At 40.5% G+C, this 18,555-nt stretch overlaps 2 protein-coding genes across 3 annotated transcripts; both read right to left on the bottom strand.

Moving 5' to 3' along the window:
- Window positions 1–2,695: 2,695 nt before the first annotated feature.
- LOC146705733 (sterile alpha motif domain-containing protein 3-like) lies at window positions 2,696–12,693 on the bottom strand. 2 transcript variants are annotated; one of them, XM_085463526.1, is made up of 7 exons: window positions 9,698–12,693; window positions 8,997–9,192; window positions 8,748–8,909; window positions 8,179–8,266; window positions 7,924–8,088; window positions 7,429–7,635; window positions 2,696–7,195 (listed from the first exon to the last, which is right to left on the bottom strand). In XM_085463526.1, coding segments are annotated over exons 3-7 (606 nt in total). In that variant the 5' UTR covers window positions 8,750–8,909; window positions 8,997–9,192; window positions 9,698–12,693; the 3' UTR covers window positions 2,696–7,051. The 2 variants fall into 2 exon arrangements, with proteins under 2 accessions (XP_085319652.1, XP_085319651.1); XM_085463525.1 differs by lacking the exon at window positions 8,748–8,909.
- A 76-nt stretch (window positions 12,694–12,769) lies between these two features.
- On the bottom strand, window positions 12,770–18,150 carry LOC146705732 (plasminogen receptor (KT)-like). The gene is made up of 4 exons (XM_085463531.1): window positions 15,067–18,150; window positions 14,253–14,383; window positions 14,027–14,136; window positions 12,770–13,133 (listed from the first exon to the last, which is right to left on the bottom strand). Exons 1-4 carry the CDS (start codon window positions 15,184–15,186, stop codon window positions 13,006–13,008), a joined length of 489 nt encoding a protein of 162 aa, XP_085319657.1. The 5' UTR covers window positions 15,187–18,150; the 3' UTR covers window positions 12,770–13,005.
- Between the last annotated feature and the right edge of the window lie 405 nt (window positions 18,151–18,555).

The raw sequence follows: 18,555 nt of genomic DNA, 5'->3' as shown, positions 1-18,555 counted from the left end.
AAGCGGCCCTGACCCATCACATGATATCTGGCACCAAGATGCCAGGTGTGGCCTCCGTGTTGAATAGTCTGAATCAGTGTTACTCACTTTGCTAGTGGTCATAATGTTATGCCTGATTGGTGTATGCCACATGTTGATCCATGAGTTAAGTTTTATTACAGTGTTATAAGAGCATTGTGTGACCACAGCAGATAACTTGTCTCTAAATATTGCACAATTGCAGTTATATCATCAGTGTTTTCTTTAGGTTGTTATTTTCCAGGGTTTGCTTTGATTATGTATGATGGACTTGAAGGGAAATTGATAGTAATATTAATCAGTTTATGTTATCTCTCTGGGGGGTTTTGTTGTATTTAGATGAACAAGAATACCAGCTGCTATAAGCCTGGTTCATGAATGTAATGATGATGATTGAACAAAGTGGTAAGACAATGATTGTTGACTTTGGTCAAAGCTGCAATTAGACCAGTGCAGAGCAGAAATTCTCTTAAACACTCTTCATAACAGCTCATTTTATCTGGCTCTTATGTGTAATACGTCGCCTTTAAAAAGCTCCTGAAACACTGATGACTGTTGCAGGTCACTTGCCTCTCTGTTTAGATGATAGACTGTATGCAAAAGATGGACGTAGCATCCAAACCCTCCACTTTTTCTCCTTTACATTCAGCTCCTGCTGTCCTGGAACAGCAAAGGCTTGCCCTTTCTTTCTCATTTCAGTGGCTACAATCCATCCTTTGTATTCAGTCTGTGGTTCTTTTCTATCCAGGTCATAGACGTGTTACTTTCTAAGAAGCTTTGTTTTGATGAAATGCCCTCTGCCAGGCTGGTAACTTTTGCAGTTGCCGATAACCAACAGCTGAAGTGATCAAAATGTAATGGTGCATTATTGGTAAAGATTCTCAGACATTTGTATTGACAGATAAAATGTATTATTTTCAACACTAAAATTTTAATTGTAGGTGTGAGGGAGCTTCAATACAAAGCTGTTGGACCTCCAACTTTTTTAAGCCATCACAGTAGATTCCAAGGTGCTGATATCTATACTTTGTGTTTGACATCTGGAAAAAATTTTAAATTAATAAAAAAAAGAAAATTGAAAAGATTTCAGTGTCTGAATTGATCTTTGTGACAAGGACACCCCCTGAATGCAAAGCTGTAGAGCAGGGATGTCAGTGTTTCTGTTAATGTAATGAGATCTTTTAATCTCAAAGAGCAGCAACTTAAGCAGTATGTGGGGTTTGTTTGTTTTTTAACGTGATAATGAAATGCTGCATATTAAATGACATTTCTCAGGATGACTCTTTGGGCTTAAATTGTTAGAAGTTAATGTGTAAAGTTATGTCCTCTTTCATATTTTCCACAGCCATTCAGTGGACTGGAGTGGAGCATATTTCACAGTTTGAGTGTGAGAGGATTCCCCAACAGAGAAACAGTGAAACTAGCAGAGCCAGAGCTCAGCAAAGGCCAGAAATATTAAAGATCCTACTTTGTGCATCCTCAAAACACGCTGGCACTCCATCTTCTTGTGAGCCCTTGAGGGTCGGCCTCTGTTTCCTCCCAAAGTTGTGGGGGCCTGCTGCATCCTCCACATAATATCTGTGTGGCAACACTTGATGTCTACCAAGAAGAAGGAGAGGAGGCGGCACAAGCAGGACAAGCCGAAACAGTTGAAGGCACAGGTGCAGACGGGGAGCTTTCAGGAACCTGTGTCTGAGCCAGGCTTGCTGCACAAGTGTCTCCTGAACAGCTACCTGCATGATGTAGTGCTGCAACTGAGACCCGCCGTTTGTCTTTTCTGGTCGGCGAGTGGAGAATCACACAGGCTGGTCTGCAAAGAGAGCTTTAGGATGCTTCCTCCCACTGTCCACTGCATCGTCCATCCACAGGGTTTGCAGGGCTGGCTCAACCCATGGCTGCCACACCACTAAGATGTTTTCAGAAATATGCAAGCATGCAACAATCATGTTTTACAGTCCTGTGGTCTCAGCCTCAGATACTTATTAAATCACACAAAGCTCATGTAGAAACAAACGAACAAAATATGTTCTCCTTAATTTCTGTCAACCACACGTTTCCAGCTATCATGGTTGCTAGGCAACCTGGGCAGCGCGACGGAGGCTAGACCGTCCCATTTCACAAGCCTCGCACTTCCGGCCTTAGCGGTCTTTGAGTACACGGCCCTTGAGGACCATTGAGGCTGCGTACTTTAAGGCTGCAGACCCTGAATTGGGATACAGCCATAAAAACCATGAAAAAATATTGCCGTAATATGAAGCGATAGACTTTTTCATATCGTCATCCATATGTGTCGTTATATCGAACAGCCCTATTTTGAACTCTCCTCGTCCTTTGAGTGCGCGCTTTGTTATATAGCAAGGTATTTAAAATGAATAAATAAATATCCCGTTCATTTCAATACGCATGATCTGAGCATGCGCGAAATGACACGGAGCTATTCTTTGATCTTCTCAAAGGGGAGACTGTGACGTGACGGTCGACCGCACGTCACAGTCTCCCGTGACGGTTGACGTCACCATCTCTGCCACATGAGTCCTTAAATAGAGGTGCTTTAACACAGTTTACCTTTAGGACGGCCGCACCTAGAAAATAGTTTTCATTAATCTTGCGCTTGTAGTTAGCAAATATAAATAAATCACGTCTTTCAATCGTACAATACTGCAAGAATTAAGGAAAGCAATAGAGAACTCGTCATCTGTAAACATGTCAAACTCCGTTTGGGGAGCGATTTGCACTGTGGGCACTTATGCTCACAAAATTATGAGAAAAACGTTGGGATTTGATGACCAACGTTCACCCACTGCTGACCAAATTGTATGCGAGGCACCTGAAGTTCGCTGTGGTAACCAAATTTTACACGCGGAACATGAGGTACCATTGCCAGATCAGCATATACCTGAACCCCGCTTCAGCAGCTGCAGAGGACAGCATAATCAGAATAGCGGTTTAAACCAAGTGTGTGAAATTCTTCACCCTGAACATATACAGCAGCAGCCTTCTGTGATTCAAAGACATCAGCTATGGGAAAATTCAAATCGAGATGCAGCAGACCCTGCTGAATCCAGGATCTCAGACCTAAGACCTAGTCAAAGAGTCTCAGAACACCATGATGAAATTCTTGGTAGCAATAATAGTTTTGTCAATTAAGCTTTCTTTCCCCACCTGCAGCATGCACCTATTTTCCACTTTTCTGGATTTGACAGCACTAATTAGAGCATCTGAGTGCTCACCCATCATTTGGTTCAGTCCAAGCCATAGCTAATTGTTTGCTGGTGGTTTGAGTTGGTTGTCAGTCCACGCAGGAGTCTGATTGCTCCGTAAGGTGAGAAACATCATTTCATTTTATTTTAAAATTTCATCAAAATACTAAATTCATTAGTTCACTTTGGCAGCCCCCAGTTTTATCCAAACCACAGAAGCCACAGGTGTGCTTAGTCATTGCATTAAGCCTGTACATAATTCAGGCAGTTTTAGAATATTGGACCTCCTTTTTAATCATAAATTTAAAAACAAATCCTTCAAAATCTGTCTCATCATAATAAATATACATTCAAGTGAACATTAAATTCTCTTACTTTAGGCTTAATTACGCAGAACGTTTGATCAGGAGGACATCAGGTGTTTTAGGAAAGTGATTTGGAGGTATTCATGCCATTTAGGGTCCAGTAGGTGGCAGCATTGACCAAAAATTCTCGTCGCAGTCTCACAATTTTTAATCTCCTTTTCACACATTTTTCACACATATCCTGTTAGTCAGACAGCATCTCTGTATGCATGAAGCTGCACGCATGTATCACCTTCATTTAAAAAAAAAAAAGGAGCCAGCTATTTTATTACTGTTGACCTTGTAACATTTATCATTTCAAACATAGCACAAGTCTAAAAGCATACCTGATCGGCAATCATAAGATTAACTAAATGATACGTCACCTACTGTGTGGACTGCAGGTGCGTTGTTCTGTGACGTCACTGAAAATGTTTCCAGCTTTAAAGTCTGAGGCTTTCTCTGTGTGGTGTCTGCACTCCCACGGGTCAGACATGCCAGTTAGGAGAAAACAGGAGAGCATAGGGATGAATGGGGCAAGAAGCTTAATTATTGCTACCAAGAAGCAGAAGACAAAACTGAAGTAAAAGGATTCTGTGAAGTTAAAGGAATCAAATGAAATCCATTCATTTCATTGAGAATTCAAGTTTATTTATGTGGCTTTGAATGCAAACAACAGCTGCCTGTCTCTAATACTGTAACATGTAACATGACAGAAATTCCTCCAATTAGTAGTAATACTTTAACATAACACAAATGTTATGATTTGGCACAAAAATCATGATTTGGCAAAAATACTATGATTTAGCAGAAATACTATGATTGAGCAGAAGTACTAAGATGTAGTAAAAGTACTTTGATTTAACAGAAATACAATTATGGAGGAGTAATACTTTAAAATGGGAGAAATATTGATACACACACACACATACACAGAGCCTAAAGGGAAGAGTATTTGTGCCATGGAGTGTTAACAAGAATGTGAGGTCCATATTAGAAAAGCTGGTAAAATCATAAAAGTTTGCAGAATTGTAATAAATGATGAATATGAATTACTGGTCTGTGACAGTGTATTAATTTGTAGGGGAAAAAAACATGTTGACCAAGGTGGAATCGAACCCACGATCTTTGGCTTGCAGACCTGTGTCATTACCAACTGCGCCACTGGGAAAGAGAAGAGCCGCTTTGAAAAACAGGGTGATGAGGAGTCAGAATTAGATCGCGGTGAGAGGCGAAAAACGCCGTTTTTTGGAGTTACAAAATGTTGTGTAACTCAAAAACTAGGTGGACTAGAAGCTTAATTTTTGTACTGGCTGAATCAGCTTTGGTGTACTTTGACTGCGATTTTCATTGCTCTTTGTACAACCGTCACTGAGATATGACGAAAGAGGAAACGGAAGACCTCAGATATGATTGGCTGGCTGGGGACCTGGCAGAAATATATAGAAATAGTATGATTAAGCATAAATACTACATTTACCAGAAATACTATATTAAGCACAAATCCTATAAAAAGCAGAAATACTATATTAAGCACAAATCTTATGAAATAGCAGAAATAGTATGATTTAGCACAATAGTAATAAGTTAAACAGAAAAATTGGAAAAGCAAAATGGACAGCTGAAAAAATGCTGAACATGCTGAGGGTCCCTCAAATATACTTGTTAAATGAAAAAAAAAGTTTATTTATGTGGCTTTGAATGCAAACAACAGCTGCCTGTCTCTAATACTGTAAGGTAGTCCCTACAGTATTAGAGACAAGGCCAGCAATCTGATGAAAACTCCCCGTTGGGAAGAAACCTCCAGCAGAACCAGGCTCAGGAAGGAGCAGCCTTCTGCCGTGACTGGCTGGGTTCTCAACTGTTGTTTGCATGACTGAGATGGTAAGAGCCTAATTAACCCCATTATACCCCAATTATTAGTTATTTCCCTATTAAAATCGTCATAGTCCAGTTAGAGCCAAATAAAGTTGGCACTGACATTAGGTTTGTCTTCACCTTTTCCATTTCCATAGAGGAAAATTAAAGGTATTGTGCTAAAAATGAAAGTAAATAAATTAATATAGCTCGAATTTTGTTGACCAAGAACAATAAAATGCAAAGGCAAACGCAAGTACATCCTACAGCATGTGACATCAGGTGTGCCACATAATGTCTGACCTCTTCGACCATTTTCCAGAACATGTGATGAATAGCCACAATTGCTAACTTGCACATGTTAGACACTGTGGTAATGGATTGTCCTAAAAATCCAGTTCCTCTCCTGATGATAGAAACCCCTCTATGAAGAATCCCATTATGTTCTTCTCTCCCTTCCAAAGGAGGCCTGTCTCTGTTCACAATTTCATCATGGTGTTCTGAGACTCTTTGACTAGGTCTTAGGTCTGAGATCCTGGATTCAGCAGGGTCTGATGCATCTCGATTTGAATTTTCCCATAGCTGATGTCTTTGAATCACAGAAGGCTGCTGCTGTATATGTTCAGGGTGAAGAATTTCACACACTTGGTTTAAACCGCTATTCTGATTATGCTGTCCTCTGCAGCTGCTGAAGCGGGGTTCAGGTATATGCTGATCTGGCAAAGGTACCTCATGTTCCGCGTGTAAAATTTGGTTACCACAGCGAACTTCAGGTGCCTCGCATACAGTTTGGTCAGCAGTGGGTGAACGCTGGTCATCAAATCCCAACGTTTTTCTCATAATTTTGTGAGCATAAGTGCCCACAGTGCAAATCGCGCCCCAAACGGAGTTTGACATGTTTACAGATGACGAGTTCTCTATTGCTTTCCTTAATTCTTGCAGTATTGTACGATTGAAAGACGTGATTTGTTTATATTTGCTAACTACACGCGCAAGATTAATGAAAACTGTTTTCTACGTGCGGCCGTCCTAAAGGTAAACTGTGTTAAAGCACCTCTATTTATAGACTCATGTGGCAGAGATGGTGACGTCAACCGTCACGGGAGACTGTGACGTGCGGTCGACCGTCACGTCACAGTCTCCCCTTTGAGAAGATCAAAGGATCAAAGAATAGCTCCGTGTCATTCCGCGCATGCTCAGATCATGCGCATTGAAATGAACGGGATATTTATTTATTCATTCTAGATACCTTGCTATATAACAAAGGCGACTGCGCACTCAAAGGACGAGGAGAGTTCAAAATAGGGCTGTTCGATATAACGACACATATGGATGACGATATGAAAAAGTCTATCGCTTCATATTACGGCAATATTTTTTTCATGGTTTTTATGGCTGTATCCCAATTCAGGGTCTGCAGCCTTAAAGTACGCAGCCTCAATGGTCCTCAAGGGCCGTGTACTCAAAGACCGCTAAGGCCGGAAGTGCGAGGCTTGTGAAATGGGACGGTCTAGCCTCCGTTGCGCTGCCCAGGTTGCCTAGCAACCATGATAGCTGGAAACGTGTGGTTGACAGAAATTAAGGAGAACATATTTTGTTCGTTTGTTTGTTTCTACATGAGCTTTGTGTGATTTAATAAGTATCTGAGGCTGAGACCACAGGACTGTAAAACATGATTATTGCAAGAACATTTTGAAGAACAGCAGTGAAGTTTTCGCTAAAGCGGCGACAGATGTTGTCTTGGCAGGGATGCATTAAATCAACCTCATCACACAACTGGAAATGAAAAGAGCAGAATAGACAAAAGAATGACATTTTACATTGAGGATTTAAACTTTTGACATGTTTAAAGACACAGACTGGAGATAAATGTAAAGTGCTTTAACCCTTGAACAAAAATTCTAAAGATAATGAACAGATTGATTAATCAGTTAGTACAGAAAATAATAATCAGATTTAGAGACAAAAAAATCATTAGCTGTTTCCCCAATCATCTTAACAATTCTTACCCCTGCAGATGTCCCCAGGAATGGATCTCTCTTTAATAGGTCCACAGTACACATTCCTTCAGCTACCTCTCGACGTCTCCATGCAAAGTTTTTTGTCATGCGGTCTTTCACCAGTGCTGTGTCAGGATGTAGCTTCTTGTGCTGATCATTTAGCACCTTGATATGAGCATCAACGGAGGCTGCATCTTCCCCCACAAAGCACGAATCCTTTGTCAAAGCAGATATCAGTATTATCATAAGTAAAATCTGATAAGTTAATGTTACTCGAAATGCGGTAATTTGTACACCAAATGCTTTGAAAAAAATGCAAAAATGTTGAATAGGAATTGCAAGTTGAGCTGACTTTTGTTAAATCAACTGTGAAGTTCCTTTTTCTATGTTAATGTTATCTGTTAACATGTTTCTTTCAATTAATGTTTACTTTTAGCTTTACAGTGAACATAATAAGACTATATGTTACCTTAGCTCTTAGAGGCTGAGGGTGTGAGGACTTACGAGAGAGGGCTTCAGTCTCTTCAGACAGGAGCTGCTCGATTCCTCTGTGGTCCGATGTTTCTGCGTGCATACAAACTTTTCTTTAACCCGGTTCACTTCTTCGTTGCTGATTAGGGGAGCCCGTTCTGCTTTGAACTTTCTCTTGAGTTGGCTGTGCCAGGTGTCCTAGTTGTTTCAAATGTATATAAGTAGTTAATTATGCTTACTTTATATTAATATAATCTATAAAAGAAACAAAAAAGGAGAGGTACTCACATAACCATTTCCGTGTACATCTCTTAAGAAAGGATACTTCACAATCAGGGCTTTGATGACCTGGATGTAGTCTGAGTGGGTTGGGTACCTGTTTCAAACATAAGAAAAACAACCGACAGTACACTGATTACTCTTATCCTTTCCTGGGGGCTTTTCTGTTCTTCAATTCTTCTAATCATATTGTTATTACCGTAAATAGTATGTTGTAGACCAATGTCAAATCAATGTAGCTAAAGTTGATTTTAATTTTTTAAAAATGGGCGTGGACAAACAGCCACACCTCTCCCAAACTTCATTAATTAATTGACTGCAGTCCTGAATTATTAATTTACTCTTGAGCAAATTCGAAAATGAACACTTTGGATATCATAGTCCAGACAAGGTCTGGAGACACAGGATGTATGGTTTTACCACTATTGCCAGTTCATTGGAACCGTGTGTCACGCCAGACTCGAACGCTGGTCTCCAGATTGGGAGGCAGATGGGCTAAGCATTTGTTCTCTGCCTCTCTTACAACAGCAATATTAATATTAAGAAATTAATGTAATTATTCAGAAAGGAACCCTTACATTGTGTACTATGACAGCATTTCATAAAGAGTCCCAATTATTTTGTTTCAGTACTTCTGTTCTTTCTAGACTGGTTCTTTGAGATCCAAGCGACTCTGGACATCTTGTGGGAATTTTGGAATGGAAATAACTGCAGGCAGTCTACGGCAAGAAGGTATAGAACTGCAATACAGTAGGAAAACAGCATTAACTAGCCATTTTGCAAGCACTTAAATGCATATGCAAATTTAGACATTTATCGCAACTTACCTCTGGTTTGCTTGGGACACTGGACCTTCAACTGTACCTTCAAATGGGTCGACCGGTTGTAAAGTGATGATGACTTCCTTGTAGCGGTTTGTGAAGTCTCTGAACTTCAGCTGCTTTTTGAAAGACTTGTCAAAAAGATATGCAACCATGGTCTCAGTGAGTCCACAGTCTACCGTCAATCCATCTACATCGTTATCTGAAATATAAAGTACAGTATGAAATAAAAATAAAACCATTTTCAAATTTAGTTTTAAAGTGACATTATGGTCAATAATAATAATAATAATAATAAGCTATCATTGTGAATCTGTCTATATTCCCCAAAAGGAAGTTACAATTAATTCTCTTGATTAATTGTTAATATAAATTAACTGGTAATATAAAAATGTAAGTAAGTGTCCCTGCGCAGAGCTTACAGCTCTCATATTCGAAAATCCCACTAAGTAGGTGGAATGGTACAAATGTGTGCCTTCCATTGTTTAAAATCCCTTTGAGCGGGAAACAAGTTAGATGCTATAAATTTTGCTTAGAAAACGATTTTGTTAATAGCTATATTTACATACTAGCATGTTTTGAGAAATTATTGATTTTTTTACATTGTTGTACAGGGTTCGTCACTATTTATTGATAAAACACTCGAATACGGCGGGCAGACAGACGTTGAACATTCCACCAACAGTCTAAATAGTCCACATTTGTACCTTTCTTTGTTTAAAACTTCGCTAACTGCTAGCTTTCGCCCATGTTAAATCTAGCTCTTCGGACTTTTGCTAACTCTACTGTAAATCTTTGCGCCTCGTCGTCTGACACGTCAATGCCTTCTTCCATCAACCTTTTAAGGAGCTCCTCCGTGGATAACCCCCTGAGAGTCATTTTCTGCGTCAACGCTAGTCAGCGCGGAGGCGGAGCACTCATCGCTGCTGCCTTTTCGGCCTTTGGGATTAATGCGCGTTGCGAACTTGACACATGAAAATACAACATTGTGGTATTAATGCGCAGTTGTTTAGAAACCGTTATGCTGTCTTGGCGAACTATATTTGTAACTTACAAAATGTAGTCACCGTAACATAAAAATCTGCTTGACATTTTAACTTCCAAAGAACCTCGGTTTAACTTGATGTTGCAAATTCCATAAAAACCTCACAATTAATGAACAATTCTAGGATGTAGTAAAAGCACAAAAGTAAATGGCCAAACATAACAGTAAAATGATTTCACGTTTTTGAAAGATTTAAAACATTAAAAAATTATAACTGGAACTTAATAAAATGGAAATGGACCAGTTTTTTTTAACATCATTTGGTTGTGCCTGCATGTCATTGTGTGTGTGTGTTTTTTAATATAATTTAACATAACTTACACAAAGGTAGGTTACAGATATTCTTTGCATCATAGGATAATTTACGTACAGAGGAGAGGACCAACAGATTTGATTATAACATGTAGCTTTTATGAGCACACTCACATCTCATATGAATTTTACAATTAACCAGGCCCATCCAGATTTTCCCATGCTGACCCATTACCACATTCTGCCCCTGTCACTGCAGTACAGGTCAAAATGGTACAGATTTGTACTTTATTTCAAATTGAACCTTTAAAGGGGCATTTCTGGACTTTTAAAGACCAGTATTGTACTTTTAAGGGAACATTTTAAAAAAAATTTACCTATAGGTACAAAAATATTCTTCTCTCGTACCTCTATTGGGACAAATAGCCACAATTGCTGACTTGCACATGTTAGACACTGTGGTAATGGATTGTCCTAAAAATCCAGTTCCTCTCCTGATGATAGAAACCCCTCTATGAAGAATCCCATTATGTTCTTCTCTCCCTTCCAAAGGAGGCCTGTCTCTGTTCACAATTTCATCATGGTGTTCTGAGACTCTTTGACTAGGTCTTAGGTCTGAGATCCTGGATTCAGCAGGGTCTGCTGCATCTCGATTTGAATTTTCCCATAGCTGATGTCTTTGAATCACAGAAGGCTGCTGCTGTATATGTTCAGGGTGAAGAATTTCACACACTTGGTTTAAACCGCTATTCTGATTATGCTGTCCTCTGCAGCTGCTGAAGCGGGGTTCAGGTATATGCTGATCTGGCAATGGTACCTCATGTTTCGCGTGTAAAATTTGGTTACCACAGCGAACTTCAGGTGCCTCGCATACAGTTTGGTCAGCAGTGGGTGAACGTTGGTCATCAAATCCCAACGTTTTTCTCATAATTTTGTGAGCATAAGTGCCCACAGTGCAAATCGCGCCCCAAACAGAGTTTGACATGTTTACAGATGACGAGTTCTCTATTGCTTTCCTTAATTCTTGCAGTATTGTACGATTGAAAGACGTGATTTGTTTATATTTGCTAACTACAAGCGCAAGATTAATGAAAACTGTTTTCTACGTGCGGCCGTCCTAAAGGTAAACTGTGTTAAAGCACCTCTATTTATAGACTCATGTGGCAGAGATGGTGACGTCAACCGTCACGGGAGACTGTGACGTGCGGTCGACCGTCACGTCACAGTCTCCCCTTTGAGAAGATCAAAGGATCAAAGAATAGCTCCGTGTCATTCCGCGCATGCTCAGATCATGTGTATTGAAATGAACGGGATATTTATTTATTCATTTTAAATACCTTGCTATATAACAAAGGCGACTGCGCACTCAAAGGACGAGGAGAGTTCAAAATAGGGCTGTTCGATATAACGACACATATGGATGACGATATGAAAAAGTCTATCGCTTCATATTACGGCAATATTTTTTCATGGTTTTTATGGCTGTATCCCAATTCAGGGTCTGCAGCCTTAAAGTACGCAGCCTCAATGGTCCTCAAGGGCCGTGTACTCAAAGACCGCTAAGGCCGGAAGTGCGAGGCTTGTGAAATGGGACGGTCTAGCCTCCGTCGCGCTGCCCAGGTTGCCTAGCAACCATGATAGCTGGAAACGTGTGGTTGACAGAAATTAAGGAGAACATATTTTGTTCGTTTGTTTGTTTCTACATGAGCTTTGTGTGATTTAATAAGCATCTGAGGCTGAGACCACAGGACTGTAAAACATGATTGTTGCATGCTTGCATAGTGGTGTGGCAGCCATGGGTTGAGCCAGCCCTGCAAACCCTGTGGATGGACGATGCAGTGGACAGTGGGAGGAAGCATCCTAAAGCTCTCTTTGCAGACCAGCCTGTGTGATTCTCCACTCGCCGACCAGAAAAGACAAACGGCGGGTCTCAGTTGCAGCACTACATCGTGCAGGTAGCTGTTCAGGAGACACTTGTGCAGCAAGTTTGGCTCAGACACAGGTTCCTGAAAGCTCCCCGTCTGCACCTGTGCCTTCAACTGTTTCGGCTTGTCCTGCTTGTGCCGCCTCCTCTCCTTCTTCTTGGTAGACATCAAGTGTTGCCACACAGATATTATGTGGAGGATGCAGCAGGCCCCCACAACTTTGGGAGGAAACAGAGGCCGACCCTCAAGGGCTCACAAGAAGATGGAGTGCCAGCGTGTTTTGAGGATGCACAAAGTAGGATCTTTAATATTTCTGGCCTTTGCTGAGCTCTGGCTCTGCTAGTTTCACTGTTTCTCTGTTGGGGAATCCTCTCACACTCAAACTGTGAAATATGCTCCACTCCAGTCCACTGAATGGCTGTGGAAAATATGAAAGAGGACATAACTTTACACATTAACTTCTAACAATTTAAGCCCAAAGAGTCAGGAGCCTTTCGTTCAATAAGGTCAACCTGACAGAGAGAAATAGCAGAGCCTTAAAATTTTCCATGATAGAGGACGTTTGTTCTATAAATTATTACATTATTTCTCCAAGAAGGAGCTGAGGCCGCTTTTACCTTAATGCTACATAAAGTATAGTTGTGTATCGTTTAGGGAGTGGGTATGTTTTGGACAGCTAAACCTGAGGTTTCTTTGTGAGCCACTTCCCCGTCTTTGTGGTTTGTTGAAAACGAAATGTACAGTGGCTGCAGCTCCTCTCTGGAACCACGCTGTTAGACAATAACTAATTACATTATTTCTCCAAGAAGGCGCTGAGGCTGCTTTTAGCACGGCGGGCCTTCTCTATGCTCTCAAAGGTTGGAGTCCCTTGAGGTAACTGTAGACGGTCATTTTCAGTCTCCATGATATTCTCAGCTTCCCCTAAAGACATCATGAAAAACACATTTAATGGGTATAATTAGTGACTGCAATCTTTTTTAAAAATGTCATTAATGAATAACTAAACACAATATTTGTTAAACATTTAGATGCATTATTTGGTAAACAGTAAGGTCCATTTGGACAGAGACTTTTTCTTTTTTAGCATTTTGGTTCTGTTCATTACCACAATTAATTTTAAATATAACAACTTTAAATATAATTAACTCAGATCCAGTTGAACTGCCGACTGTCAGCCTTAATTCAGTGGGTTGAACAAAAAGATTGCACAAAAATGTGAGAACTAAAATGCAATCCCATCATTTCAGGACATCAAAAGTAACTGGACAAATAAAATAAAATGTATTCATTTGAATCGTGCTAATGCAAGCGCCACACCTCAAATCAACTCCAGGGCTTCTATCTGCTTAATTGATAATGACATAACAAAGGAAGTGCCCACACCTGCCCATGAAATAGCCTTTCAGTCAAATGTCCAATTACTTTTTGTCCCTTTAAAAGGCGGGGGGCACACGTTAAGGGGCCGGAACTCCAAAACCTTCATCCGATTTGAATGTGGATTTTCTCATATGAAAGCTGGGCGTCTACACATTATATAGATGCCCATCATAGCGGAAAGTGGAAATTGTTTTGGTAAACAGACACTATTCACGTATTTAAATATATATATGGACCTAACTGTATATTAGAGCCTGTGTTTTCTGGATATAGTGAGTCTGTGTTCTGCTGTTCAAAGTAAAATAATCCTCTAAACCCAAAGCAAAGAATCACTATATAATGCTTGATAAGGATTTATTTACCCGTCTGTGCACCCTCTTTTTAAATGTTAAACAGGTTTCCTTAAGATGATGATGCCTGTAAGTGTGTAGCTTTACCTCTCATATGATTAATAAGCGTTCCATAGGCGCTGTCCATCTGGTAGGCAAATATGAAACTGAGAGGTATGATGGGAGCCAGCATGCCTGGGTTCTTTCTTTTAATAGCTCTAAAGAAAAATGATGATAAACAGAAGACAATATTTAACTGCAAAGATAAAAGCACAACACAGAGATGAGTCTGTGTGTGTTTGTGTCAGATCTTTGTGAGGTGTTAGAATCTCACCCTGCAGTTAGTCCCACTGTGGCCACCGCAAAGAAACTGCCAAAGTATTTCAGAAACTCTCTGGACCAGGCGATCTGCATCGCCATCTGCCGCTCTCTCATCTGGTTCTGCATCAGAATCTGGCGCTCCATCTGGGCACATGCACGCGCGCACACAGACACACAAAAATAAATTAAGAAGAAATGATGAAATAAAATTTTCCCTGCTTGGTAAGATTTCATTTTCAGTTATAATCAATTTCAGTCAATTACTGTTGATCAGAGCTGTAATAATCATCTGATTCATCAGTTAATTGTTTTATGAGAGTACAGACAGTTTAAAGAGATCTCCATAAGCACCAAAGGCTTAGTACTTTTTAAAAAAGCCCCTAAAAACTTGTAGGAAGTGTACATTACGTGAACAGAGATGTGATTAGTTGGGAGCACAGACTGAACTTCTATGTATGCTTGAGAAGTTTCTTTGGAATTTTTTTTAAGTCATGAAACTAAACCCTGGAATCCACTGCTGTAAACATGCCAACTACAAACACTACGCTCTAGGGAAGGAGGAAGTGACAAACTTTTCATCTCCACAATCTGGGTGTTTCGTACTCCTGACATCGACTCTTGGCTGTACACTCTTTAGGTTCAATGGAAATTACAGGAATGACTTCTGTAATTGACAGTGTTCTGCTCCTTCAATATTCTGCCCATCTCCCTCTCATTTTTGTGCTGATGCCAAATGAATCATGAGTGTTCCCCATCTTTCACTAGATGGTGAAAGATGTCACAGCAGAGGTCAGAGGTGATGTGCGAGTGGGTGCACTTTCACTCACCTGCAGCCGTGCATTCGTTAGCATGAATTCTTGTTGCTTTTTTAAATTGTCATCCATGGATTTGGACAGCAGGACACCCATGGCTGCGTTGGCGTTTCTGTGAATTAAACACGCAGTCATTCAAACATGCTGCTCTGCTCTCATCACAACAGCAAACAAAATTCCAGAGTCGGGCTTAGAAAAGCCACCTGCTTCAAACTGGATTTGTTTCAGCATGTAGTGACCTCTTCAGTCCTTCAGTGTCTCTTCACTTCAGCTTTAGCTTTAAGCCTCAACTCATTTTAAGCTTTCCCGTTAAGTTAGCGAATAACAACACGACTACTGTCTACACAGAGGAAGTATTTGCAGCCCACCAAAAGGTTTTACCAGAGAAAAAGAGGGGAAAGTGTTGTTGTTTTTTTACTTTTACACCAATTCAGGATTTTTCTTTTCTTTTCTTTATTCAAATCAAGCAACAAAGTATATATCTCATTTACATTGACAGTTTTTTTTCCTTTTTTCCCCTTTTCCCTTTCCCTCCCCTCTTTTTCCCCTTCCCTTCCTTCCTCTCCCCATCCTTTTTTACATAAAATATAATTACCATTATATAAACAATCATATCTATGTCTATATCAATTGTAGATGTGAGAAGCAACTGAATCGCTGCATCCTGTAATGCATACTCTATTGGAGCGCAGCTCAGTGACAGTTATTCCTCTTCCTTGATGCTGCACCTTTTCGTGGTACTGTTTAATAAGTAAACACAACATGACTTGATTTGGGGATAATGGCAGGATGTTTGATATATGGGTGTAGAGTTGCTCTTGTCCTCCCACCCTAAGTACTCCCTGCTCATCAACAAATGGACTTAGGCTGTAGAGCTTGTGTGTCTTATCCTTCAGTTGAATGTCCTTCCCTCGAGTCAAGTCCTTGATTTCTTTGTTCTGTTCTGTTCTTAAATAACTACATTTTCCGTAGCCTGTCACACCAGCGTCTGAAAAATGGTGTAGTTCACACTGCCTGTGTTTGCAGGTAAGACACGTCTTTGAACTTTCACCTTTGACAAGTTTTGAAGATCTAGGATTCCCACAGTGACAGTGTTGATCTGAGAGTGGCTCGTTCCATTCTACTTTCTCTTGGCATAACTGTTGCAGGATTTGTTTTCCTCTTAGGATGAAGGGTGCCACAAATCCCAGTGGGTCGTACACTGATGCTATTGTGCACAGAATTCCTCTTCTTGTCATTGGGCGCTCTTTTACAGTTACTCTGAACTAAAACTCATCAGAAGAAATGCACCACTGAACACCAAGTGGTCTTTCCATCAATAGATCTAAGTCCTTAATACTTTCAGCACTCTCTTCTCCCGACAGTGACTTTATCAGATTTTCACAGTTTGATATGAACTTTGTCTAATCTTAGTTTACCCTTGCTACACAATTCTCTTGCCTCTTTCACTAGTTTTATTGCTTCAGCTTCTGATATAACACGTACAAGTCCATCATCTACATAAAAGTTCCTTTGAATGAACCTCACTGTGTTTGGAGTGAACTTTTCCTCACATTGCGTGGCTAGATGATTTAAACCAAAGTTGAAAATCTTAGGCCTTAATGTAGAGTCCAGTAGGTGGCAGTGTTGACCAAAGAATGCTTAATTTCACTGTGGTCTCAGTTTTTAACCCTCCTGTTGTGTTGTTTCTGTGGTACAGCAAGGATATCCCTGAGTCAGTTTGTTTAGCCATCCAGAAGTGTCAGAACCCAAAAACTTCCAGTAAACTTTGCTGATATCTTATTATCAACTCCATTACTGCCCACAGGAACAGGACAGTTCACAACACCTGCGTTCTTGCACTTTACACGTCAGGTCAATAGAATACGGTGTGTGTGTGTGTGTGTGTGTGTGTGTGTGTGTGTGTGTGTGTGTGTGTGTTGGGGAAATATCTCTCACAGTTGCAAAGACAGATGTAGTTTTAGACCCTTTCAGCCTCCACTTTGGCTGCCAGGTCAAACCATTTTCATTTTATATGCTGGTTACACTTTTTAATCCAAGCAGAAATTTTGTATAAGAAAGGTCCTTTTAACAATTTTCTTTTTACATTTTAAAACTTGAAATCAGGTCAATTCATCACAATGGGAAGGTTAAAGCTTTTCACACATTAACATCTGTCACTTTCATTTAAAAAAAAACTGGAGCTAGCAATGTTACTACTGTTGACCTTGTAACATTTATCATTTCAAACATAGCACAAGTCTAAAAGCATACCTGATCGGCAATCATAAGATTAACTAAATGATACGTCACCTACTGTGTGGACTGCAGGTGCGTTGTTCTGTGACGTCACTGAAAATGTTTCCGGCTTTAAAGTCTGAGGCTTTCTCTGTGTGGTGTCTGCACTCCCACGGGTCAGACATGCCAGTTAGGAGAAAACAGGAGAGCATAGGGATGAATGGGGCAAGAAGCTTAATTATTGCTACCAAGAAGCAGAAGACAAAACTGAAGTAAAAGGATTCTGTGAAGGTAAAGGAATCAAATCAAATCCATTCATTTCATTGAGAATTCAAATTTATTTATGTGGCTTTGAATGCAAACAACAGCTGCCTGTCTCTAATACTGTAAGGTAGTCCCTACAGTATTAGAGACAGGCCAGCAATCTGATGATCCCCTATGAGCAAGCACTTGGCAACTGTGGGGAGGAAAAACTCCCCGTTGGGAAGAAACCTCCAGCAGAACCAGGCTCAGGAAGGAGCAGCCTTCTGCCATGACTGGCTGGGTTCTCAACTGTTGTTTGCATGACTGAGATGGTAAGAGCCTAATTAACCCCATTATACCCCAATTATTAGTTATTTCCCTATTAAAATCGTCATAGTCCAGTTAGAGCCAAATAAAGTTGGCACTGACATTAGGTTGTCTTCACCTTTTCCATTTCCATAGAGGAAAATTAAAGGTATTGTGCTAAAAATGAAAGTAAATAAATTAATATAGCTTGAATTTTGTTGACCAAGAACAATAAAATGCAAAGGCAAACGCAAATACAGTCATGCAAACAACAGTTGAAAACCCAGCCAGTCACGGCAGAAGGCTGCTCCTTCCTGAGCCTGGTTCTGCTGGAGGTTTCTTCCCAACGGGGAGTTTTTCCTCCCCACAGTTGCCAAGTGCTTGCTCATGGGGGATCATCAGATTGCTGGCCTGTCCTAATGCTGTAGGGTGGTCCCTACAGTATTAGAGACAACTGTAGGGTGGTCCCTACAGTATTGGAGACAACTGTAGGGTGGTCCCTACAGTATTAGAGACAACTGTAGGGTGGTCGCTACAGTATTAGAGACAAGGCCAGCAATCTGATGATCCCCTATGAGCAAGCACTTGGCAACTGTGGGGAGGAAAAACTCCCCGTTGGGAAGAAACCTCCAGCAGAACCAGGCTCAGGAAGGAGCAGCCTTCTGCCGTGACTCAACTGTTGGGTTCTCAACTGTTGTTTGCATGACTGAGATGGTAAGAGCCTAATTAACCCCATTA

The sequence above is a fragment of the Copadichromis virginalis genome, linkage group LG7 (assembly GCF_057382275.1).
Source record: "Copadichromis virginalis isolate Kocher_CV1m ecotype Utaka linkage group LG7, C_Virginalis_male_GT1.1, whole genome shotgun sequence".
NCBI classification, from domain to species: Eukaryota; Metazoa; Chordata; class Actinopteri; order Cichliformes; family Cichlidae; genus Copadichromis; species Copadichromis virginalis.
The sequence above is the reverse complement of the archived record's forward strand: the minus strand, read 5'-3'. Positions and strand labels throughout refer to the sequence as shown.